The 25,424-nt window shown below is 39.1% G+C and overlaps 1 protein-coding gene across 4 annotated transcripts in view; it reads right to left on the bottom strand.

The window, feature by feature from the left end:
- Positions 1–25,424, bottom strand: part of KIF26B (kinesin family member 26B) — a 305,074-nt gene that overhangs the window by 104,889 nt on the left and 174,761 nt on the right. For all 4 annotated transcript variants that reach the window (XR_003993480.2, XR_003993481.2, XM_030499568.2 and 1 more), the window contains exon 5: positions 7,083–7,266. Coding sequence is in view for 2 of the 4 variants with exons in the window: in XM_030499568.2 (XP_030355428.1) it covers positions 7,083–7,266 (184 nt within the window). In the remaining 2 variants the exon portion in view is untranslated. The remainder of the gene's footprint in view (positions 1–7,082; positions 7,267–25,424) is intronic.

Below are 25,424 nucleotides of genomic sequence, written 5' to 3'. Positions count from 1 at the left end.
CCTTGTAATTTTCAGTTTCTTTCATCTTGACTTTCCTGATTTCTATTAACCTCTTCTTCATGGATTTAAAAATTAATTAATGGGGTGAGAGGTGTGGAGGAGAGGGCAGGGAAGAAGAGGACATTTCAAAAAGTACTAGTCTTAGAAATGAAGCGGAAGTGATTAACTAGAACTATCATGATGCCCCAAAATATCAACTAGCAGCATCCACTTGCTGTGAGCTCCTCTCTCTGGGGTCTGCTTCTTGCTAACTGAACTTAGGAATCCCATTATTAGGAATGACAACTTGTCAAGCCAGGAACTGTGGAACAACTTTCTATGCTTTGAATAGCTTGCAGGTGGGCCAAAATGGACCCACTGCCCTTAAACTGGCTCATTAATAGGTAGAGGCGAGACCTAATTTTCCCCTCCTAAAGAGGCTGGCTAGATTATATGGCAGAAATGCTACTAATTTCACCTTTTTCTTAAAGCAGCTTGAGGTATTAAAACTCCTCCCAGAAAAACCCTTCTAGCAGGAACCTAGCCAAAAAGCATGAAAGCTTCACTGCCATGTCCGAACAGTACATTTGGTGAGGAAAATCCCAGTTCTGAGCAACTGTGTCCGGAGGGCAAAAGGCCACCTGGATTTCATTCCAAGTGGAACTAACTATTTAATTTGTATAACAATCATGTTGACGACAAAGATGAACACATGTCTCCTTTAAATGCCTCAAGGGATCATCTTTTTTTTTCTGCCCCCCCCCCCCCCCCCGGTAACTTTGGGCAAAACCAGCTTTCACCTCAGAAATTGTTTTCTGTGATAAAGGGTTTAAAATTGCATTTTTCATCTAACTGTTAACATTTTCCCCTATACACCTGAGAGATGGAGAGAGAGCCTCTGCTTTATAAAGGAAAGAGAACCTCTTCTGATTCTCCCTGTAAAGCCTTCAAGATGGATGGCAGCAAAGTGAAATATAGAACATATTTTGTAAGTTGTGCTTGGTTTTTTGCTGACCTTAACACCTGCTTGATGTATACCATAATGTTGCCAAAAAATCCTCACATCCACCAATCACCTAGACAGAATGCAAACTCTGATAATAGAAGAGGAGGTTTCCTGTATCTTTTGGACTTAATGAAGACATTATTCCCTTCAAATCATCTTTACAAATCACATAAGTCTAAGAATGTCTCTTTACTTTCTCAACAAAGCGTTGACACAGATATTGAAAGCATCTATTGGCAAAGACTATTCAAATCATGATTCGTACAGGCTATAGCCAAATAGAATGTTTATTATTAACACACGTATTGTGCTATTACAATATTGGATTAAAGCACATCAAGACCAGCGCTAAAATTGTTGCCCTACTTAGTGAAAAGGCCAACAAACTATTTTAAGGCAGCGGATAGCTGAAATACTAGCCATTTGTGAACCCAAAGCATTGGCACACACTCCTGTCCCTGCCAAAAGACAGTTCTGAACCTGCTCAGAAACCTGAACTACATGGGCAGTGGGGTTTTCTTCTCTGTTAGTTTTGGCAGGGGTACACAGAAACAAGAAATAGCACAAGTAGAGAAGCAGGGACAGAAAGAACAAGCAGGGTGAAGACAAACTTGGAGAAACTTTGGTACTGTAGAACTAAGAAATGTCCTTAAACTAAGGAAGGAATGAGACACTGAAGTCCTAGCTGAAAGGACCTGGTAGAGTAAGAAGGAAAATTGCCTTTGGTTGCTTCTCTCCATTGGCATTCAGGATTTTGTATTTCCTTGTAAAAGAACTAAATTGCACTAACAATACCTGGTCATAATACATGCTTTAGTGGTGGACTTGGCAGTTAACAGTTGGACTTGGCGATCTTAAGGGTCTTCTTCAACCTAAACAATTTTATGGTCCATTCCTTTCAGAATCTCTTTCCCTGTCTGGAAAAAGTCTGCAAAGCACTGCGTCTTGACTAGCCACCTGGATCAAAGGGACATTAGCATGTTAGATGATCAATATACAAAGTGGGATGGTATGACATAAAATTATCTTTTGAAATTTAGCAATGATACTATCACTGCCTTTTTTAGGCCAAAGACATCAGACACTGCCCATCACTCATCAGTGATATTCTGCCTCTGTGGACCTCCTGCCTCCAAAGAGGTAAGGAGTATCATACTTCTCCCCACACAAATGTGTTCTCCTTTACCAAGCAACATACTCACCAGCTATACTTTATGGTGTGAACCTTCAGTGGGGCTCTGGGAAGCGGCTACCAATTCCAGTGACATTCACAAGAGGTCAAAGGAATGACACAGCTGAGTGCCTCTAAAAATCCTCCATTGTTTTGGTGATGGCACTTCCAGGTCAAAATATTTCTGATGATTCCAGATAGAGTTTTATGCAAATCAATGTGAGGAAAAGGTAAGCTGCAGACTACTGTAAAGTGAATAGTAGATTTTAGGCTTATTTTAATCAAATATTATTCTTTAATGGAAGATTAAATTCTTACAGGCAGGCACTGAAAAATTATTTTTAACTGAACCTTCTTTAGTATGTGACGCAAATCCTTAGGGGAAAGGTGTATGACTCAAGAATGTCTATCACACTGCTAATCTCCTACTAGCATTTTGCTGGCATTCGGCTGTGGCTTGGCTCCCATTCGCACTCCTGACCAGCCAGGCTCCATGCTCAGCCCTTGCTGCTCCTCCATCTCTCACTCATTTACTACTCTCAAAAACCCCTCTCTTGTGGTGCTTCCTACCCTGTCCTACACACTTGGAAAGGGCTCCTCAGAAGCATCTGCAGTGTGACCTATTAATCCCCCTTCAAAGATTTTAATAATCTCCTCTTCTACAACACCTACCAAAGCTTGACAAGGGGTATCTAATATTAGACTGCTGATGGGTTGAGGACACTGCTATCAAGATGACCGGTAATACCTCATTTTTTCTTGTTGCTTCCCATCTGTCTGGTCTTCCTCCCTACCCTGAGATCATAAGTGCCCCAGTGCAGAAACGGGGTTTTTTTTTAATCTGAATTTATACATAATTTAGCAATTGGGGCTAAGCTTTGGAAACAGGAGTCCTCGTGCTACAGAAAAATAAAAAGTAAACACAGTGTAACTAATTACAGTCCATATTGCTAATAGGTTGAAATGACTACCTGAAGAAGGTTCAGTGATGACTTGTTTCTCCCTGGTAGAAACCTTTTGCATAGGGATGATTCTAAAGCACAAACACTGCTATTTTATTTTGAGCTGAACAAGTACCAACGAACAACAATTCACACACAAAAAAAATAAAAAAAGTAAACAAATCTCTTCCCAAACATAACAAATACCTCTCAGTGACAGTTTTGTAAGACTACACACAGAGAAATAATAAATGAAAGAAAGCACAGAGACAATATCCATTCATCCTAAAACCTGTGCCACCTGAAAGCAACCTATTTATTAAGGCTGTCAGAAAATTTTTCATTCAAGCTGTTTTTCATGTGTCACGTGGGATTTAACAAAACAACATCTTTCACAGAACATTTCAGATTTTCATCAGAAGTATTGGTTTAGTTTTGGTTTTGTTTGACAGAAAATGGAAGGAGAGGGGCAGGAAGAAGGAGGGAAGCAGACTGGGAAGGAAATCTAAACCTTACTAGAATGCCTTCATAGTAGTTAGTCTGAGTACAGGCATGGACTGATTAATTTTTTCTGCATGGAAAGCCTTGTGCTTTGTTTCTTGGCTCATTATCAGAAAGGACAAAACAGATTCAAGAAATACCTTTCAGAAAATAATGTGACTTGGGGAAACTGCATGTACAGTCATTCGAGATGGTGTCACTCTCTCCATGTGTAAACCCAGCGGAAGCAATCTGCCACTCTCAGAATATGATGATTCAAAGACAGCAGAGAGAGATAGAAAAGTGGTGGTCAAGATGTGGCATTTTATGGAGCACAACTGTCGCTTGGACCAAAAGAAAACTCTGCTCCCAAGAAGCGACTGTGGGAATACCACATTATCACCTGGGATCAGTTCCCTCTGCCAGCAAATGCAAACCGAAAGCACATATGGATGTTATGACCCTTCTGTGAAGCTGGACTTTAACTTCCAAATAATACTTCTTCCAAATTCCAGGCTGGTACACTTGATTTGCAAGGCTTTTTGTAAGAAAAGGTCTGCAGCATGCAACCTGAATATATACTCTGATACTCGTCAGTTTAGACTCTTCAGTTGTACTCATATACATGCTAACTGAGCTGCTAATTAACTTTTAAGTATGTTGCTGGTGGGCAATTCTTCCTAGTTTGACTCACAAAAATTATATGCCTGTACATCACAGCTGAGAAACTCTACAATTTTAAATAAATCAGTCATCAATTTTGCAATGAGAAGTAGAATCTTCGAAATTTCTAGAAGTGAAAATATGAAATGGCAACTGTTTGGTGGCAAGTTCATTTTAGAAAACTGAAATGAAATTTAACCTCAAAGTCTAAGCTTTGAAGTACCTGACTTCCTACCCTGCAGCGCCTCAGATGCCCACCTACCCTGGCAAACTGACAGCTCTCAAGCTGACACCAAGGCAGCAACACGCAGCATCTGTGCTGGAGCTCCCAGCCCTACAGCAAAGAGCCTGTCTTCCTGGAAGCTCGTCCATGTGCAGCTGTCCCCAGGAGTCTCAGAAATCCAGAACCCTTGACAACAGCCAGCCTTCCAGTTCTGATGAAGCAGACTTTCCAGTAACAAACTGTCATGTTAGAAATTGTCCAGCCCACTCAAGCCCAAAGTGTTTTAAACAGAGTTTTATCACACTGGAGTTGCTGGTAAAATGCTATTTAAAAACAAACCAGAAAAAACCCTCAGTTACTGAAAGTAACATTTAGCTTCCCTGAGCCCGCTTTCTCCACGCAGGTCCACATGTTATAAATTTATACTCTTACAGAAAACACTATATGAGAGAAAATGCTGAGAAAAGTAACAGTTTTTAGCATGCTCCTATCAAAACATATGCCAACCAAACTGAACAGAACATGTATAAAAAGCAACAATAAAAATTAAAAGCAAACAAGCTGGAAATTCCATTACCTCATCTGAAGTTTTCCAAGTCTGATAGATAAATTACATTGTTATCCTGCAGTTATTTATTTATTATGCCTCACACCTATTTCTGACATATTAAAATGAAAATTGCACTACAGAGGTAAGCAGATGGGAAACTTTGATGAAAAAAGTACACAAGCTTCAGGTCACAATTATAGGGTGACTGCTAGAAGAAAACAAAGAGATGAAAAATTAAACTGAATTCCAGAAACTGCAGGTTAGACATATTTTTGCTAATGGAAATGTGGAAAAGAAAAGAAGAAAAAAAAAAATTATTTTGTCTATATGAATTAATTTGGTTTACTACTTTAGAGAAGCATGTGTGAAAACATTTTTTAAAACATCTTAGCTATTTCTCATATACTCTGATAGCTATGGGATGGTACGTCTAAACTGAAATACCTTCCTCCATTGGAGGAACTGCAAAACTGCAAAATTTCAGCTGTAAAGTCTGGAGCCTGTTCTGGTACGTGATGTCAATGAAGAAGCAAATCATAGGTCTGTTTGGGCATAGTGTAAAACTGTCTCCCAAGCCCTATCCACTGGAAACCAATTATTAGAGGAGCAAGAAAGGTTCAGATAAAGCTTGCAGTGTTTTGACAGAGCTGTTTGTGTCTCTGTGTGTGTAGATACTTTTTTTGGGAAGGGTGAAAACCAATAGTCAGGAAAAGTGCTCACACAGTTCAACAAGGGTGATTAGTCCCTTGTTTTCATGAACACAACCTTCATTATTTCTCAATGGAATTTTTATTTTTATTCAGCTATAACCTGTCCCAAGCACAGAAAAGTAAAAATCTTGAGAGGATTGCTTCTATTGTAAATGTTTTCCATAGCAGCTTCTTACAACAACTAACAGGTTGAAGTTTACTCCTCCTCCCACTAAAGTCAGAGCACGTATCACTACTAACTTCTGTGAGATCATGACAGATTTGTACATTTCTTCCCACCTACCATGCCAAAGGAAAGGAAGGAAGCCCTGTGTTGAGTGAATCCCTTTCCAAACAGGCATTAAACCATCCAAGAAAGTAGCACCATTGTTCTTTGAAAAAAATATCTGAAACTGCACAATACAAGAAAGTGAGTATCCAAAATCAGCACTGAAATTTTTGAAGCCCGTCCTATGCTCAGTATCCTAGATCATACATTACAATTTTTCTTCTAAACACAAATATTTTCACCAAATTCATTGTCACTGCTTAGTATTCAATGAATACGGAAATGTCATGCACACAGATGCTTGCATAAGAAACTACCTTGATTAAAGTAAACTGCTACCCTCAGCAATGAGTATGCATTCCCAGATGTCATATGCCAGGCTCTCCATTTGTGACAGGGAAAAGGGCGGGCCACTCAGACAAACAACAAAGCAACAGCAAACTATACAGCCACCTCCTCTATCACCTCAACCATTTTCCATTTTAAGTATGAACATAACCAGCATTTTAAGAAGATATGATTATGGAAAATGGGAGGAAATAACATGACAGAAGGAAAAAGAAGCAATTCATCATTATCAGCATAGGCTTTGTTCAGGTACACGGCCCAGCCTTGTCCTGACTATACTGGAAGAAAGCCAGGAAACATGAGCTAGAAGGAAATTACAGCAAGTCCAGCCAAGACACCAGTCTGGACAGCAAGAGGATCAGGAACCCAGAATATGCCACAGCAAGCAACTGCTATGCAGTTTAAACACAGCCACAGAGACCAACTGCTCTAGAAACCCTAGCAGAATGGACATTATCACTGCCTAGTAGCACTATGCAGGTGCATTTAGTACTGCTGGGCCCCGAAGTGTATTACTGCTGCACAATTAGATCTGGCTTTGCTCAAGTCAACCTCAACTTTATTAAAAGTTCACTCGCATTAAGTGACTTACATTGTTAAGCCTTTGTACACATGTTCAGGGATCAGTTGCAATAAAGCCAACTGAGAAAGGACATGGTCTTCCAATTCCCTTACTGTCTTCCACAAGGATAAAATCTTCTCCCATAGAAAACAAGTGTTCTAGTGATACTCGCAAGGCCTACCTTGCCCAAACCAGGGATATCTTTCACTTTGCTGACTGCCCTCAATAAACATGGTGGTGCAGGGGGTGGGGAAGTCTGAAGTATACTGCTGAAGCTGGTAGAGAAGAGAGGAGATTCAGGAACAGATGATGCAGAAGGCCTGTGCTTCTTCTTTTTGGAAGACAGGTTCAATTTCTGAGCAGCTCTGTGGGAAAAATGACAAGAGTAAGCTAAAACAAACCCAAACTCATCAACAAAAGCAGTCAAGAATAAACAAAGGTATTTATCAGGTCACTATTTATGTAGGATCTCAGTTTTGACCTCACTGATCCAACAGTTTTACAGTTCTTGTTCTTCACTCATTATTACTAGTATAATGCCACTGATTTCACAAAGTTGTTCCAAATTTACAGAGTCTGCATTAAGTAGGTTCTCAATTAGGCCTCTGTCAGTATCTCATCTGCTGAAACAATTCAGCCTGCAAAAAAGCTCTAAACCCTCCAATTAAATCAATGAGCTATATGGCAATTTCTGCTCTAAAATTAAGTTCAGTCACTAAATGGTTCACACAGAATTGTGTCTGATTACAAAATGAATAGTTCTGCAGTGCTTAGATCTAAGCAGACATTGTTAATTAGTATTAAAAGCTCAGGTGAATTTGCTGAGGTGTAAGAAACCTTGCACTTGCTATTTTAAATTTTTATAATTTCTTAAAGCATAAGCCACTCTAGAAACTGAACAAACAGTGACCAATGGAAATACTGCTGTTTGCAATGAGATGGAGACAACCATACCTACTACAGCTGCAATAACCACTAAGTAGGGAAAACAACGAAGATGAGTTTTGATACTATGGTATTCTTATCTAAGAATGCTGAAGTTTGTATAGACTTTGATTAAAAATTCCCTAAGCTTTTCCAGAACAGAAACACTCAGCACTGTTTTTTGCAAAATGCCTTATTTTGAGAGACGATTCAACATTCGGCCTTTGTTGCAGCTCTCTTGCTCCAACACTTGTGCATTCTGCACTGCCCAGGATTAATGTTAATATTAATCATGGTGTCCCACAGTTTCTCTTTGGTAAAAAAGAGCACTTTAAACAGAGCAGGTCAACTGGAGTACCATCTCAAAGGAGAGATGGATATAACAATTCATGAGCTACATTCATGTTGTTTGCTTTGGCAGACAAATTGTGACTTCAGATATGTATAAAATAGTCTGTGCTGACAGTAGCTCTCCTTACTTTGCTGAAGTGTGACAGTCAAGACCAGTAATTCTAAATCCTTCTAAGTTGTAAGAAGCTTTAGCTCCATTACACTAGTATCAGTATATATAATCCAAAACTCAACTTACAAAAAGTAATTACATTATTTTATCCCAAGAAGTCAGGAAAAAAAGGTTGAACAACATACATATATATACACATTTATATATATATATATAACCACATACATACTCATTTCAGTATGCAAGTACCTTGTGTTTGTATCAGATGTGTCAGACACATGGACAAATTACTGCTGGGCATGAAGATGCCATATGTCAGCTGGTCATATGCACACTGCATGCACCACCAGTATGTACTCTTTTGGCCTATGGCAAGTGCAAAACAGTTCCAGATAGATTAGCTTTTAATAAAAAAAAACCCACTAGGAGATTTTAATTGACCCAACACAGAATTACAACTTGGAAGTTTCTGTACCACCTCCTTGTCCATGTCCTTCCCCTTCCTTCTGGCCTAAAGAATGCAGTTCATAATCTGGGCCCTCTCTTTTAAGAGTCTGCTTTCTTTTTCATAGAAAACATAATCAAAATGTGCTGGTCAAAACCAAAGCAAAAAGCACCATTTTTTCATTTTCCTAACAACATTTCAATGGTTTGAGAGGATTTCATGATTTCCGCTTCCACACTGTCCATCACTAATGCCTTTAGGAAGTTTGCCATGCTGAATCAAGATTTTCTTATGTGTTAGCTTCACTATAAAATTATTTTAAGCAAAATCTTGTACTGTGTGCAACAACTGAAAACACAGTTTTGGCCAAACACACTGAAAAACGTATTCTTGTTGTCAAGCTCAGTAGTCCAGCCTTAAACATAGGCAGTGGCTCCACCCACTCTGGTCATACATCTGATCTCATTGACTCACCTTGGGCAAAAATACATTTTCTAAAAGCCATTTTCTAAGTTGACTGACAGAACCATTATCCCTCTTGCCACTAAAGGCTTCTCCAGCATTTGCTGTTCCTTTTACAAAGCTGATAGTGCAACACAAACCACTTTGTGACCCCACCAAGGCCATAGCTGGCATTTTCTTAAAGAAAAAAGACATTGTTGGAGGTACCCGGCCTTTTCAAAACCTTGGAACTATAGTCTAGTTTGACAGTTACAACCTTTGAGACTGTATTCAAATGGAAGAACATGCATTTTCCTTTATATTTTTGGCCTGCAACTGGCAAAATGTATGAAAAAGCAATGAACCATTTCTCACAACTTCATGGCGTTTTCTGTTTTTCTCCAAGGAGAGAAAAACCAATGCATGGCAGGCTGGAAAATCATTTACAAACCCTATCGGACTTGTCTGAATTTTGAAAGGGATCAAAAAGGCAATAAGCCTCAGGTAATTCCCAGAGCATTTAACTGGGAAGAGAAGGATATTTTAACCAGATGTAAGCTGTACATGCATGACACAAACATGTACAGCATGGCTTTCTTGTGAGCACATTTGCATGAGTAAAATCATTCAGCTTGGGTGGCTAGTATTGCTCTGAACACAGCTGGTCATGCCGGCTGATGCTGCTTTGGCCCTGCGATATATCACACAAGGTTAGAAACTCTCACATTTTACTTCTCAAGGCAAGTCAGAGGCCTCGCTCTCACATGCAGCCTTTATGGACCACCAAACCTCTCAGGCAAAGCACCAGGCTGGACCTTGGGAGACCTGATGCCACTGCAAGCTCACAGCCTGCCCAGCCCAGCCATCAATCAGATGTATAGACTCTGCTCTTTGTGCAGGAAGCAACTAATTTGTTTAATATCTAGTATAATAGGATTCTGATTTCCACTTGACAGTACTGCAGTAATGGTAATAGCAATGATGGCAGCACAGCTTTATATATTGACAATAAGCTGATTATACTCCAAGTTACGCTACATCCCACTTGAGCCAAGTGATAATTAGCTATGAACTATGCAGGGGTGCAATGCAAACCATTTCCCCACTGTGTGTGGTAAGCCTGTGGTAGGGATTGTGTCCAGAGAGACACACAAGAAACTTGATCCAAATTGAATTTTTGAAGTGCATAATTTAAACTGTATTAGACCACTGTGTGGACTCATTTGCAATATAACTGTCTAAGGTAATTTTACTGAATTATCTTCCAAAATAATGCAGATTTAGTCTAGGTTAGCTAATATACTTTGCATTCACACCTTCAGTGATTTGAATTCTTTTCCCCCAAGAGTCCCTCTGTAAACAAGCAGCTGGAGACTTTTTGAAAGCTTACAAGATTTGTGGTAGAGGAAATAATCGCAAGATCAAGATCTGAGATTGCAGGAGAGGTATTAGAAAGCTGATTAAAGTTCAATCCAAATAAAACTGATGCATTGCTGGCAGGAAAGGAAAACTGCTTTTAATGTCCACCTGACCCATAGCAACCACTGAGGTCATTTCTCAAAAGGACATTCTCTGATTTTTATTTTTTAAAATACAAGCTTAACAAGGTATATCTTTGGGCAGTCAAAACATTTTTCACCTCCCACCTATGCAGAAATGGTGATATTTTTTTTTTCTCCATGGCCAGGCTGGGATTCACTGTAGAGCTAATGCTCCTACACTGGAAGCCAACCGGTGATTGATATGAACTTTCTGAAAGCTGAAGATCCTCTGTGGGGTTCATGGAAGAAAGGGAAGTAAACTAGCTTAGAGGTAACTCTGAGATGTGAGGGGGCAAAGTATGCTCTTTGGAAACTTGTCTAGAGAGATGAATGAACAGAAATGGATTAAGTAATCAAATCTTAACACAGAACAAAGGCACTGCTAGGGGTAAAACAAAAATATCTGCTAAGTTATTCATAATCCTTATAAGCAATACAGAAATGAAGCTGATGAAACTCTTTAGATAAAAGGAACTATGGAAAGCTCTGTAAATGCCTTGCTTAGAGAAGTCACTGGGAAATGGTTACAGTACAACAGACATAAGGAAACACTGGGAAGGAACAGTTTGAAATTCATGGTTTCTAAATTAATTTGGGCGGCTCATAAAAAGCATCTTTAAAAATATTAGGACAAATCCATACATCCACTTGTTACTATGCAGTAGTCAGGGAAGGAAAAAACCCACACCAAACCAAACCAAAAGAATTCACACAAAACAAATGATGTGATACAGCACTTAAAGAAAAGAATAATAAACAAAGTCTCCCTGCGATACATTAACGCTCTTGTGCCTCCAGCTCGAACAGAGTGTACTAGAACCTTACCTGGCATAAATTCATACAAGAAAATGAACTTCAGCAAGGCTGGCTATGCCAATTCATGGCATATTTGCTGCTTCTCACTTAAGAGAAGTGACACTGCTAATAAAATTCAAGGGATGCCTATTTAGGTTGATAAAAGAAATTATTTTTTCACCAACACATCATCTAAGACAAAATTAAAACTTTAGGACTCGCTGTCAAAGTAGAGATCAGTAAGGCCAGCAGGTTCATTAGATTCAGAAGGAAATCAGACATTTAACTGCTAGAATACTATTCACACTTGTGTCAGCAAAGATCATCACTGATAAGTAACATTGATTCTCATGCTTCAGTACCTGACTCTCCTCTTCACCACTGACATCTGAAAAAAATTCTTTAGATGCATATCTCTGTACAATTATTCATTACTGGAGTTTCATAATACGCTATGATGCATCCAGTACTTATGAGCCTTGGAAACAGAATTCCAGATCATAGGAGCCAGTGAGTTGGCATATTAGCTTCTGTGTCAAAATAGAATCTGAAAATATGCTCCCTTTCGTATCATATTTTCCACAGAGAAAATAGCTTTCAAGCTGTGGAGGCTAAACAGTCATGTACTAGCTAATTTTATTGTAAATATTCGCAATTTTCCTTAAAACTAAAAATCCATTTTTCTTTTTTTATTTGCAGGCATAAATTCCATTCTGTAAGACAAATACTCTTTGCTAGGTGCACCACTCAAGAGTAAGGTACGTACTTTACATACGTGCAAGGGATGGCTTACCAGAGGATGTGCTGGTTTGGCAAGCCCAAAGGAGATTAATGATATTCCCTAGTAATTAAAACATCTTGGCTTTTCCAAAACTGCTTTGCATGCTGTATCTTAGTGCTGGGTTGGAAAATAGATGGAAATTTAGTCTGGAAATCAGTCTCCTGAACAAACTCTCTAAGCATATTTGTGCAGATATATTACTGTTTATAAAATGCATCTACATTTGTGACCAACAGTGTTGGTTATCCAGCAAGAAACTCATATACTACGGTCTCAGGTTGGGCACCTAAAAATGAAGGACACCATTACCCAGCTTCACCCTCAAAACAAAAGCCTGACTGATAATTTTTGGGTTTTTTAAACCCCAGCCATAATTCTTCCCATAGAAAAAGTAGAAATTTTTGACTGTCACCTAAGTAAGAAAAATGTAGTCTGCATAGTATTTTAGTTGACTGATGGAATGTCAAACAAAAATATACTGGAAGCCTGCAATTAGTTTTGATTATTTCCAACTCAAATGTTTGCAAATACGGGTTCATGGTGTATTTTCTGGTTTGGGTAAATATGTTTATATAAAGTGAGTCATCATATCGTATATGCCCTCATGTAGCTGTAAGGTAAAAAAACAAGGGGATACAGCAAAATTACAATCATGCAGGCTTTTTTAATATGAGAAAATACAGTCTTGTTTTTTGGTTACACAGAGTCAATAGTTGCTTCTTCTCTGGGATCTTTAATTACTGAATTACACCACTTATATGTTGACTGTACAAACTGGACACAGAGCACTAAATGGGATGTTCACATTTTCTAATTAACCTAGCTTCTCTGAATCATTACCAAAAGTGATTCTGTTTCTCCCAATCACCTGCATAGGTGACACAGGCTCACTAAGGTGACATTACAGCCAAGTTGACCTGAGTACTACCACCAAAAGCGGAGGCCCCATACCTGCCACTACCCTGTCTGCACACTTCCTTTCCCTCCCTTGCTTCTTTCCTCACATTTACTTTGGCTTGGCTGCCAACTGCTTTAATCTCCTGAACTAGCTCTTGCCAAAGTGTGCTCTAAATCATATTCATTTGACATGCCTGAATTACTATGGCAAGCCCCAATGTTAAAATCTGAGGAGTGTGGTACTAAATGCGGTTTCCTGCAAAGTCTCATCTTTCTGTTTGGAGGTCAATAATCTGGCCAGGTGCCATGGCTTCCTTTGTGCCATTCCTTTCTTTGCATCTTCTAAAGCAAAGAGAGCAGAGGCACTTTACAGGATGTTTAACCAACAAGCTAACAGCCATGCTCTGCTGCAAGGGGCCAGGTTGCCTCTCCACCATCTTTTGCAAACTGGGGGTACCACCTCAGAAGCATGCTCCAGGCAGAGTGAGAACAAACTTCTTGGGTTTCTTCTACCTCTACATGGAACCACTTTTCTCGTCCAGACTGAAAGCAAAAAGACACAGCAGTGAATCTTATAGATGCTTTGCCATGTCCTTTCCCAGCCTACATTCCCCTCCTTCCTTCGCACAAGCTATGAACAAGAATCAAAACAACTTTTCTCCACTTTAATTCTCTGTGTGGCCAAACCCAGGGCAGTGGTGTTTCTGCCTAGTAAGACATGTAAGGAATGAAATAAGAATCCTCAGAGGAACATTTTCTGGATTTGCAGTTCCAGTAAGATTCCCAGTGTTTATGTTTAATTGTTTTACAATGCCTTTAAAATCTGGAGATAATTTGAGCTTTCTGCTTATGTGTAGAAGGTATAATAAACATCTCTCTAATGCCCAGTAAACACTTGCCCCTTATTGTTCTCTTTATTTTTATGCATTCATTCAATTTCATAGCAACAATAAAGCTGTCCCAGGCTGTAATCTTTCACTTCTTGGGTGGTTAATTCGGATGGCTTGGCCATAGCGCCTTGGTGACTGTGCTCTCCCCTGGAACTGTATTGTAACTGTCCAGGAACTCATTATCTTTACTTATTTAATTGTAACAGAGTCAGAATAGGGCTTCAAACTTTATTGAGGGCAGGTCTTATAAAATCTGAGGCTTGCTGCACAAAGGCAATCTTAGTGAAATTAACAGCTCAGACCTGCTCTTATATTAAGTTCAAATTTGTGTAAGAGCTGCTCCTAGGTTGCACCAAAAATAAGATGATGAATATGCTTGAAGACCAATAGCTTATTGAGAAGTTCAAAGTCCTACACAAGTACATACTGCAGGACAGAGGACTCATATTCTACACAGCTGTTGTTTGGGTGAAACTCTCAGTTTTAGAGAAGGATCTGACAAGATAGGAAACAAATCACTTCTCATGTCATTACTGTTTGATCCACCAGGTATCACTGTATTTCAGTAAAGATCGTTTTATCTAACCTTAATTTCCTTAAAGCCTAAAGTTCTTTAAAAACTCCAGTTTGGTGACAGATGTCCTTCTGTCTTTGACAACAGGATCATTAGTTAGCTCTCATTAATAGGGGTAATGTTGGCCAAAAAAGTAACAAATCAAATTAACTATCACATTTGGGATTTCTACAAGAAATCATACCTTTATCCTTCAACAGTATCTATCAAGAAAACTACATCTTGATTCAATCTTTACTTAATACATTTAGCTAGAGAAAGATAATTTCTGCTTTCTTTCCTTTCTTTATCTCCTCATTCTCTTCTCCTCTTAATACTGTTCATAAATTTCAGGCATTACTGATCCAGGTCACCAAATACACTATAAAAATGACCAGGTTCACCTTTCCTGCTGTGTTACTAGCTGCAGACACACATAATCAGCCTGAATTTTTAGAGAAAAGAGTGATTCTGGTGACCAGCAGAAGGATCCAACTCTAAGAAAATGTTCAGCATTCGATCACAGAATACAAATCACTAGCCAATTTTTTCAAAAGAGCAGGTAGAGATTGTTTTTATTATTAATGTAGCTTATTATTCTCTCTGAAATGCTTTTATGAAAAATGGTAGTCAAACAGATGATGGTGCTCACAGCATTATCCCATTCTTGGAAAGTTCCGAGAATAAGTTGGATATGTGACACTGCATGCTTAATGAATGAAGCAAGCTGAACCATTATACTTGGCTAAAATAAAATCAGATGTTTAACACCAGTTTAATATAGGAAGAAAACCAGCTACACTTACTATAAGTCAAATTACTTCAAACATAAGCATTTACCAATTAGTGCCACAGTTACTTGTCAATGCATCTTCATGTACCATGGGAAAACTGTACAGTCAGGAGACTGATAACCACAGACCAGAGTAGCCTTAATTTCAGTCACACAGAGCTGCAGGCAAGAGCACTAATATCTTTCAATTAAAGGTCAGAACTGTCCAGCTCAAGCTTTAGTGTTAAGAAGTATTTCCTGTATATAAGATTTAGATCATTAGACCATGGCATTGCCACTAAGGAGTAAGAACTGAGATGTGCACTGTTTTATATTTGTACTGTTATTGTGTAAAACAAGAAACACATGCAGATCTGTCAGTCTTCAAGTCTGGAAAGTATTAGGGATATAGATGTACAGTTACACTGTCTTCTCCTGAAAGTACAACCAGGGATGGCTGGCAAACAGATTTTCCCCATATCTGAGACAACTAAGCAAATGCCAAACCATGGAACAGAACTCCTGGTTAGCCAGCCCCTAGCTGGCTTTCCTCATGAGCAAGAAGTAGTGACAGTTACGACAACTCAAAAATGTGACTAACAAAAGCTTTGCAATGAGAGGCCCACAAACCACTGGCCATTTAATAACAGTCCTTAAAATCACATGAAGCAATTTCTTTAACTGTAAGCTTTGTGGAGCTTATACGATTACAGTTATTCTATTACCTTGGATGCTAAAGCCTGACCACACACTGTGTGGAAAGCTATTGTGCTTCATCTCTGTCCCATTCAGCAAAAACCTCTCATAACACCAGGAGGTGTTATGAGCCAGCACACAGATTCATAATCCATTTTGTCATTGTTTAACTTTCCGGTTGGCAGAACAATTAAACAGATACATAAAGATGCCAAAAGGCACGTAATTTTTACAGGGTTTTTTGCCTCAACAATATTCTGGAGGCCACCATATTTAAAATAACACCAGCATACAAATGGTAAACTATTCTGACAATGCAGATGCACTGAAATTCAATGCACTTAAGCCCACCTCTGACAAGCGATCTCCTGTCATAGAAAAAATATTTCCTGTAAGAGTTCCTGTTAGTCTTGTCTTGCACTTATTTAAGTCACCACCATGAGATAGATAGTGATAATTCTTTGAGACAAGTTGTTTTCAATTACTGGAGACTATCACCATTATTACGTATAATATGTGAAGGTTCAAAACAGAGGTCCTCCTCTTAACAGACTGCACACTGCTAGGATCGGTCCAGCCCAACAGCTTATAAGCAAAACAGACAAAAGAAAGACATTTTATGATCCCACCTTCATGGATATATGCTGAAGCACAAAGAAATTCACAAACAGTGGCACACAGTACTTTAATCTAGGTCTCCTCAGCAGATTCACACTAACAGTTACAGCGGTTTGGGAGGTATCTACCAGCATCCCCCCCCCCAGTACCTATGAGAAAGATACCAAGATGACGGAGTCAGGCTCTTCAAACCAAGGCATGGAAGGAGAACAAGAGCTAATGGGCACATGTTGCAGTAAGAGAAGTTTAGTCAGGGCATAAGGAAAAGTTTTTTCACCCTGAGGACAGCCAAGCAAGGTTGTGCAGTCTATGTGCTCCATTTATTCAAATGGATGAAGTCCTGGGCAACCTGTCTGACCTCAAAGCTGAGCCTGCTTTGAGCAGAGGGTTGGATTAGAAACATCCTGAGGTCCTTTCCAGCCTTTCTGATTCAATGATGCTATGAAAGATGCGTTACTACAATTCTGAAAGCAATAAAATATTACACTTTATTTTTTCTTTCAAAATATCTTTTTCACGAAGAATTTCAGCAAAATCACTTCGCATCAGCCTCAGCAATTTATTCAATCCAAAAGTCAAGATTTCATTTTTAGAATATTAATTTACATATAATTGAAGCAAATGTCAAACTACGATTTCAAACTGAAGAAGTTAATAACTACTTCTTTTTGCAAGGGTGTAACCAAAACACATTAAAAAATTTCTTGATTCTTGTTTACTTTCTGGGAGAATATAAGCTAAATCAGCAGAAGCTGATGAAGTAATTTAATTTGAATGAAATCCACATTTCTTGCTAGGGAAAAAAGTCGACAAAAATTTCACCCAAGTCACCTTCAATGTTTTGTTTTAAGACCTTCTATCTCTATCTACTGAAGATTCAGGAAGCAATTCTACACAACACTAAATGTCCTCATAGCCTACCATTTGCAGGGCAAGTCCTATGCGCCCAGCCTCTTGCAGGAATGCTCAGCATTCTGCTAGCTCAGGCCTCACCTCCCTTTGGAGCTGACCTTAATCTACTTTAATCATGCTGCAGAACATATTATTATGAAAAATTATGAAACCGGAAAACATTAATACTGTTGGCAATTACTATTATTTTTCAAACAAACCTTTTGCTCTTGTTTTTCTATTTCCAGTAAAGTGGAATAAAAATCAACATGAAATTAAACACACCACATAAAGTAGAAAGATATTGCCAGAAAGAAATGAACTGTACAGATGTGTACCAACAAGCAGAATTTATAAGACATGTGAAGCTTTTAATCTGCAGGTTTTTGCTTATTACCTTTACAAATTTCAGTGAAAGCAAATTGATTTTCAGTTCTGAGGGTACTTCTCAGATAGTTGGGCACACTGCTAAACTGAACAAGTAATTTATATGTATTTTTGTTTCTTCACAAATTTTTAAAATACCTCTACAAATTAAAAAAATAAGTTATCTAAAATGACTCAAAATTTTATGCCAGAAGTGTTTCTCTGAATGCATCCTGACACATGTAAAGAAAACAGAGAAATTTATTTTGTGAATTGTTGATAATACCTATATTGGCATCTCTGTTCCATCTGAATGAAGTGCCAGTAACTCATGTTCAATATGGATAAAATACAACTGAGACTGTATTTTAGGGAGTGGGAAATCAGAGGAATTCACAAGAGTCTTGTCTGTGCTTCAGAATCACCAAAGGGACACGGTCTCTCAGACTCCTGGGTCCATGGTAGGTATGACAAATAGAAGCAGCAATTTTAAACAGAAAAAATCTTTTCCCTCTTAAAATGCACAGAAAACTAATCTGCTTCTTTCTTTTTGGACCTTGTTGTGATATATTCTTATCCTCTGCAGGCCAGAATATTGCTGTTTGCTCTAACAAGAGCTAGACATGAATGTTTTACTTGGTGCATTCAGAATGAAAGCTCATTTCCCAAGGAGGGAGATTCAGCTAAAACTTTGAGCTCTCCTATTGTGATTCTATTGTCTTTCTCCATCATTCTATAGTCAAGGGTTATGAGGATGATAAATTTTCTTTTCTTTGTTTTTCATAAGACATATAATGCTCAGTAAATACCTGAAGATTTCCCAGGCATGTCTGCACCTGAAGCTTTTCTTCCTGGACAGCTGGCCAACTGAAAGCCAGGTCAGCTCTCAGGGCTGGGGTCTTCTGGTTCCTCCCTCTCCAACAAGCCATAGGTCCCTGACCCACAGCACCTACTGTTTGGTGCAATCCTATCAAAAGGTACATCCCCTATGTTACAGCATCTTGGTACAAAGCATATTCTTTTAAAAATCCTGGTCCTCATCAGCAGAGCATCCAGTAGCTAAAAATTACCTCTATCAACAGTTCAGAGAATACTGGATAAAAACAAAATTACTCTTCCAAGAGACCTCTCACTTAGTAATGCAGCTCTCTGACACGAGATATCAGGCCACTGCATTGCCTTCATCAAAGCAGAATCACTTTTCTGGGAAGTTCTTTGATGAGAAGGTCTGGAAAACTGGTTCATCTACCTCCTTCATAATAAATAGCCCATAGTCAGGAAACCAGAATGTCAAGCTAGGAATCTTATGGACAGAGTTTTCTGTTGGACTAGGAAAACATTTCCAGTACTTCTTTATCTGCACACCTACCTCAAAAATTCTTAGTTGCCAAAGTACACCTATATGATTCTAAAATACATTTTATCCTGCTCTCCCATTGATATCAGAAAAAGCTTATGGATGCAGGAAGGAAGATGAAGGACAGCCTGCAGCCAGATCCTACCATTTCTCTTGTACGTAACAAACAGCTGCAATTTGGTGCCTGTCATATAGCAGTGTAAGAATAAGACAAAAAAAATATTTATTTCTTACTATGTTTCTTTTATACTGGAGAGAGGACAGAGGAAGAAGAACCGGAGAAAATCAGCACCTGGGACAAACTCTACACTGCGACACTCTAGTTTCAAATGGTAAATCTCTACTGTTTTGAAAGGAATATATCAACAGAAGCCTACAATTCAGTGGTGGTAAATCAAGCCCTCTGCAATGAAGAGAGTACAATGATGAATTTTGTAGAAGTCAGCCCCTGAAACTGAAGATGCACAGACAGAAGGGGGAAAGGGAAAGAGAGAAGGAGGAAGAGAGAGCGCACCTACAAAAGTGCAGAAAACAGTATCTCTGTAATGTCACAGATAAAGACACTGAAACTAAATTTCTGAAAATCAGTCACATGCTGTGGCTTCTTTTATTAATGAGCACACAGCTGGACATTGGTTAGGCACCCCCATTAAAGGCCCTGTAGCTTGGCACAGTTGTCAAACACTGTATAACAGAATGAGACACAACTCCACTACTGCAACACATTGAAAGCAAAACCTTGGACACACTAGCAACAGTATAGACTACCTCATAACAGAGAAATACAGGAGGAGGATACACAAGCAAGTAGGTTATGTATCACAGCAGTTTCTATGGACAGTGGATGTTACCAAAGGGAAAGTCACCTTCTAATTTACTGTACTTCAGTACACACTGAAGCTTATAGTTTTGTTGCATTCACCTTTTTATGGAGTTGAATAAAGAAGCTGTTTACTGATCAGAGACTTCGTTACCATCCCATTATAGGGTAGTTGATGTTGCAACATATTCTTGAAAAACCCACCAAAGAAGTTACAATTCAAGTATATTAAATGGTTTTATACAGCAACTTCCAAAAAATCAATCCAATTTTGCACAATTTATGTGATTGTTGACCTTTGAAACGGAAACATTCTCTTTCTTCTTACTTACAAGAGGCAGATGGATGCCACCTTCTTCCAGAATTGAGCTTAGGCTCAGGTTGCCTCGTATTTCCATGCATAAAGCTTTCTAGTCAAACTTTTTTCGTTGCGGTTCCTCTCAAGAATGTTGGTTCATCTTTTGGGGGGTTTTTTTTCAGAATAAGGGCTTTATGGAAGAAGACCCAGAGTCTATACTGCCTAGAGTACTACAATGAATCCGTTTGGCCTTGGGGAGGACCCCAAAACCCAGGAGCTGATATTAGAATTATAGCAGTGTAGTTTTTCACCTTTTTTTTTTTTCTTTTTTTTTTTTTTTTTTTTGAAAATCAGTTGTGTATGTTGATGCCCTGCAGTCAGGGTTGTTTATCTGGAAGAGGACATCCTGCATACAGAAAAATTTGAGTATACTTTGCTTTCCAGACTAGAAGATAAAGAGATGAATTTGTTCCTTTTGCCCTACTACAGCTACCTGCAGCAAGGAACAGTCAGTCAAAATTCTTCCTTATCCTTGTTTGCAGCAAGAGAAGCCCCTGTTTTCCGTTCTGCAATTTAATCACCCTGACACATCCAGTATATTGGTTATTTCAAATAACCATAAACCCCTTAGCACAATGGCTAGCCAAAAAATAAATCTTGGAATTTAATTTCCAATGTCACAAGACTCTGCTCTCACTTGAAATGCTTTTATCTGATTTAAAGAAGAGAGGATGGAAACCTTATTGAGTGGGTAGTGTAGTTAAAATTAAGTTGCCCGATGGACCTGGCACATCTGGGGCTGCCTCCTTGTATTAAAGAACTCTCCAGCTCCTTCAGAGTAAAAGATTCTCCTGTTGAAGCTTCAGATCAAAATGAAAACTTCATTCTATTTGTAAGGTATTGATCCATTTGGGACTTATTTAAGCTGCTGGCTTTATCAGTTCAGGCCTCCTGGGCTCAAAACAAAACTGTGCTGTGCTCTCTGAGGGGCCTCAGGCAGACTCTCCCTTCATCCTCCCACCCTGATTCTCCTGTGCCCTAATACCCAGCAAACATAGATTGCAGTCAGCCCTCTCTAAAAGGCTGCTTCAAGATACCAGCATATCATAGCACTTTCCTTTATCATAACAAAAAAAACCCCAACAAAACACCTTACATCCTCTCACAGAGCTGCAGAGTTTAATACCAGTCCTTTTGCTTTAACAGGACCCACTGGACTCACAGTGAAGAGCGAGGCTGATAGAGCAGCCAGGGGACTCCTCTGCACCGCTGTCACACAGCTGCATGGCCTCCCATGCTCTCAGAAGCAAGATTATTTTTAGCAAATATTCTGCTTTGCAACATCACCATAAACTGTGGGCATCACTGAAGTAGCCTCACACAAGCAGTCATTCAAGAATGAATGTTACAACTCAGAAGGCTATAAATATTGGGGGGCAGAAGGGGGAAGTACTTTAGCTTAAAGTAGCTGATAACAACCTTTTTACACCTCATGAAATATTTCATTAACTTTCTAAATATAAATTTTATTCTTCTCCCTGATATGGTGCTTGGGTGGGAAAGCAATAAATACACTCTGTGAGTCTACAGTGCAAAAGCACTGTACAGCTGATACAGACAGATAAGCCTTAACTTATGCCACATAAATACATATTTCTTTGTCTCTGTCTAAATATAAGTTATCCCACTGTAATTTCAGTATGGTTATAGCAAATAACCTTCTTAGTGTGAAGGTATTTATTCTGGTACAGTTTATTCCCAAACAGCAAGGGGAATAGGGGAATATAATGTAAAGTACCACCTAATGATAAAACTGCAATTACACAAGAGCAGCCTGTACTGATACAATCGTATTGGCAAGAAGAAATATGCTCAACATAAAATGACCGCTTTTTATATATGAGAACACACATCATGGAATTGACTTTCCCCTGTACAGATCAACACCCACACCAGCCCTGCATGCATAAACCAAAGAAAAGCAGTGCTGTGGTACACAGGACAGAGAGTCAATTCAGGGCCTTGTTAGCCTGAGCAAACATCATCCCACTGCTTCACACCTGAGCTAGGACAGCCCAACACTGTGCAAACAAAGCTACCAGCCCACACATCTCTCTGCTTCAGTCATCAGTATCACTGACTTCTTTTTTTCTTTCATTATGTGCTCTTGTAGCTATATTACATATATGCCATGTTACCTGTTTTTTGCTTTGTCTGGTTTCTGCCTCATCAATTCATTTAATCAAGTGATACTGGAAACACAGCAGGCAGATGAAATGCACTCAGCTCACCACTAACACACTGATGCACATTCGGGGGTCATGTTACAGTCTTTATTATTAGCTTCTGCCCACTGCACTAAGTTAGACTTTCATTTGTCATTCTGTTCCCCCAGCTAGAGTGCATTTATACTCTCCTTTGGATTTATTTTCTGTTCTAGATACCTAACTCTGAAAATGAAGATATGGAAATAAGACCCATGGACTATATGACATATAATTAGACAGCATTTTGTACCAGGAGAAACAGTGTATCTGCAGAGCCTTTTTGCAGTGTTATATTTCACATCTCTAACACTGCATGGAGACTCAGATCACATTAAATACATATCAATAATGTTAGGGGAGGATTCAATGAATCTCAGGAGGTAAGACCGTGCTCTGAAGCTCACTGAGGCCAATCTTAGATCACTTGTTTCTGAATGTATGATAAATTTGCTGTGCAAGTTTAGTTTTGCAAGGACCTAAGCACCTCCTGTGATGTGTGCTGCATGCCTTTAGCTCCTACTGAGACTAACGGGACCTTAAGGAGCTGGACAAATTTCAGTATCAGGCATTTCCTGAGTTATTAAATGGATTCCTGTCTGTGGACCTGATCCTACACTACGATGAATGGCCTGTAATGCTGATGAAGGAAGCAGGAGCATAAAATACTCATTCTCTTGAAGGAGGAGATTACAGGAAGCCCTGATGTTAGAAGACAACCAGGTCAGGAATGCAGCTTGTCGAAACGACTGTTAGGAGGCTCTCAGGAAAGCTGGCTGGTGAGGCAGCCAGCCAAACTGGGGTTACCACAGTGTGTGTTACGAGGGCAAGACATGACTACACTGTCATCATTTGCCAAGCAAGATGCAGATTTTTTTCAAGCATGACTGAATTACACCAGCCCTTGAACACCTGGCTGGAGTAAAACTGGCTTATAAGCACAGAGAGGCTGGCTGCCATTGCTGCAGGTAAATTCACTATCATGAAAACTTCAAGAACAACACTAAAGAAGGATAAATATAGAGAACGCGACCATGCCACATCTATCTGCTGCCACAGGAAAAAGTGGAATGACAAAAACAAAAGTTATTTTCATGTGCTTTTCCACCAAGATTAAATAAATTTACAGCAGAAGCAGAAGAGCAGTCACACTGGCTTATACGAGGACAGTGCTGTGATATTTTGGAGCTGGTGGGGGGGAAGCAAAAATAAGCATCAACGCAAAACTAAAAAATCTCAGTCTTCTATTTTAAGGAGTCATCTTATATAACAGGAAGCAAGCACAGTTATTCTAGATGCCTGAACACCGTCTGTCACATCCCCACAAGCAAAGGAACTATAGAGAAGTATGTGTGACCATTTAAAGAATGTTAGTTTTAATTAGTCTATAATAATGTTGGTTACATAAATCCTTGCAGGTTGAATTAGAGGAACAAAGCACCATGGAGATTAGACCTACATAATATCTAAATCATTCCAAAGCAAGGGAAAATAGGCCTTTCCTTGCAAATGGCAAGCTCAGAGATGAGGGGGACAGTCAGTGGGTGGTATGTACAGGCACTAGCCACTAACACTAGTCTAAATTCTGCAGGGCAGGAACATATACTTTCAGGGAAGCAAGGGACATGTGGCTGCTTCTTTTCAAAGAGGCACTTTTCTGTCCACAAGCTAACGACTGAAGCACCAGCTATCTCTGTATGATTTAGCAGAGCCCCCATGGGTCCCTCAAGGTTGTGGTATACCAGCTGGCTCATTAGCCCCTACTCCAGCTTAGCCTGCGAGTGCTACAGACTGCTCAGAGTTGCTGGTGCTGAGAGCTAACATGGTCCCTCCACCATTTCTCTCTACTAGCAGGGACATGCAACACAGGGCAGGATGTGATCCTCAGTTTCTTAGGTTTCTAGGCTAGGGGTTAGAATTTGGCTAATAGCTTTGATCATAATTGGTGTTTAGGATTAAAGGATGTAGCAGAATCTCAAAAAGACCAGTGAAACATTTCAATGCTTTAAAAGCCCATATTCATCATTTTTTTTAAGCTTTAGCATACATGCAAAGAGAAATAATATTGTCTGTATCAGAGTGAAAAGAATGTTGTAACTCAAACCAGAATTTTGTTGCTTTCATTTCCGATGTCAAACCAAAAAACAGTTGTTCACACAGCTTTACTTACTAACTTGATGGGAATTAAAGGGGGAATTGTGTGGGCACTACCCAGGTTTGTGGAGCTTTACCCCAACCAACCACGGCCTGCTTCTCCCAAGGCTGCTCAGGTGTATAGATTACATATAGTACATATCCAGAAATGCAATGCCACAGAGAAATTTTACAAACCTCAAGGAAATCAAGTGCTAACATATAACTGTACATAACACATCTGGGGCAAATTTTCAGGAAATCTGAAAGTTAGTGTCGCTCCATATGCTTCTATATGACTTCGTAGAGGCTGGTTCATGGAGAGCTTGAAATTTGTCCCACTCTTTATCCTGATTAGATACAAAACTAAAAGCCTCCTAATCCATAAATGACTATTAAAATAGGAGAAAAAAAATAAAAGGATGAAAGTTAGGTCAGCTAATAAAAATATAAACAAATACAGCAAATTACAATAACTGAGTATTACTAAAGGTTAAGGTAGTGCTTTACTGGTTTTTATTCATTTGGTATGCTGATTCAAAAAGAGAGCACCATTTAGGCACATCTCTCACATGTGA

The sequence above is a fragment of the Strigops habroptila genome, chromosome 10, assembly GCF_004027225.2.
Source record: "Strigops habroptila isolate Jane chromosome 10, bStrHab1.2.pri, whole genome shotgun sequence".
NCBI classification, from domain to species: Eukaryota; Metazoa; Chordata; class Aves; order Psittaciformes; family Psittacidae; genus Strigops; species Strigops habroptila.
This window is presented reverse-complemented; position numbering and strand designations above follow the sequence as displayed.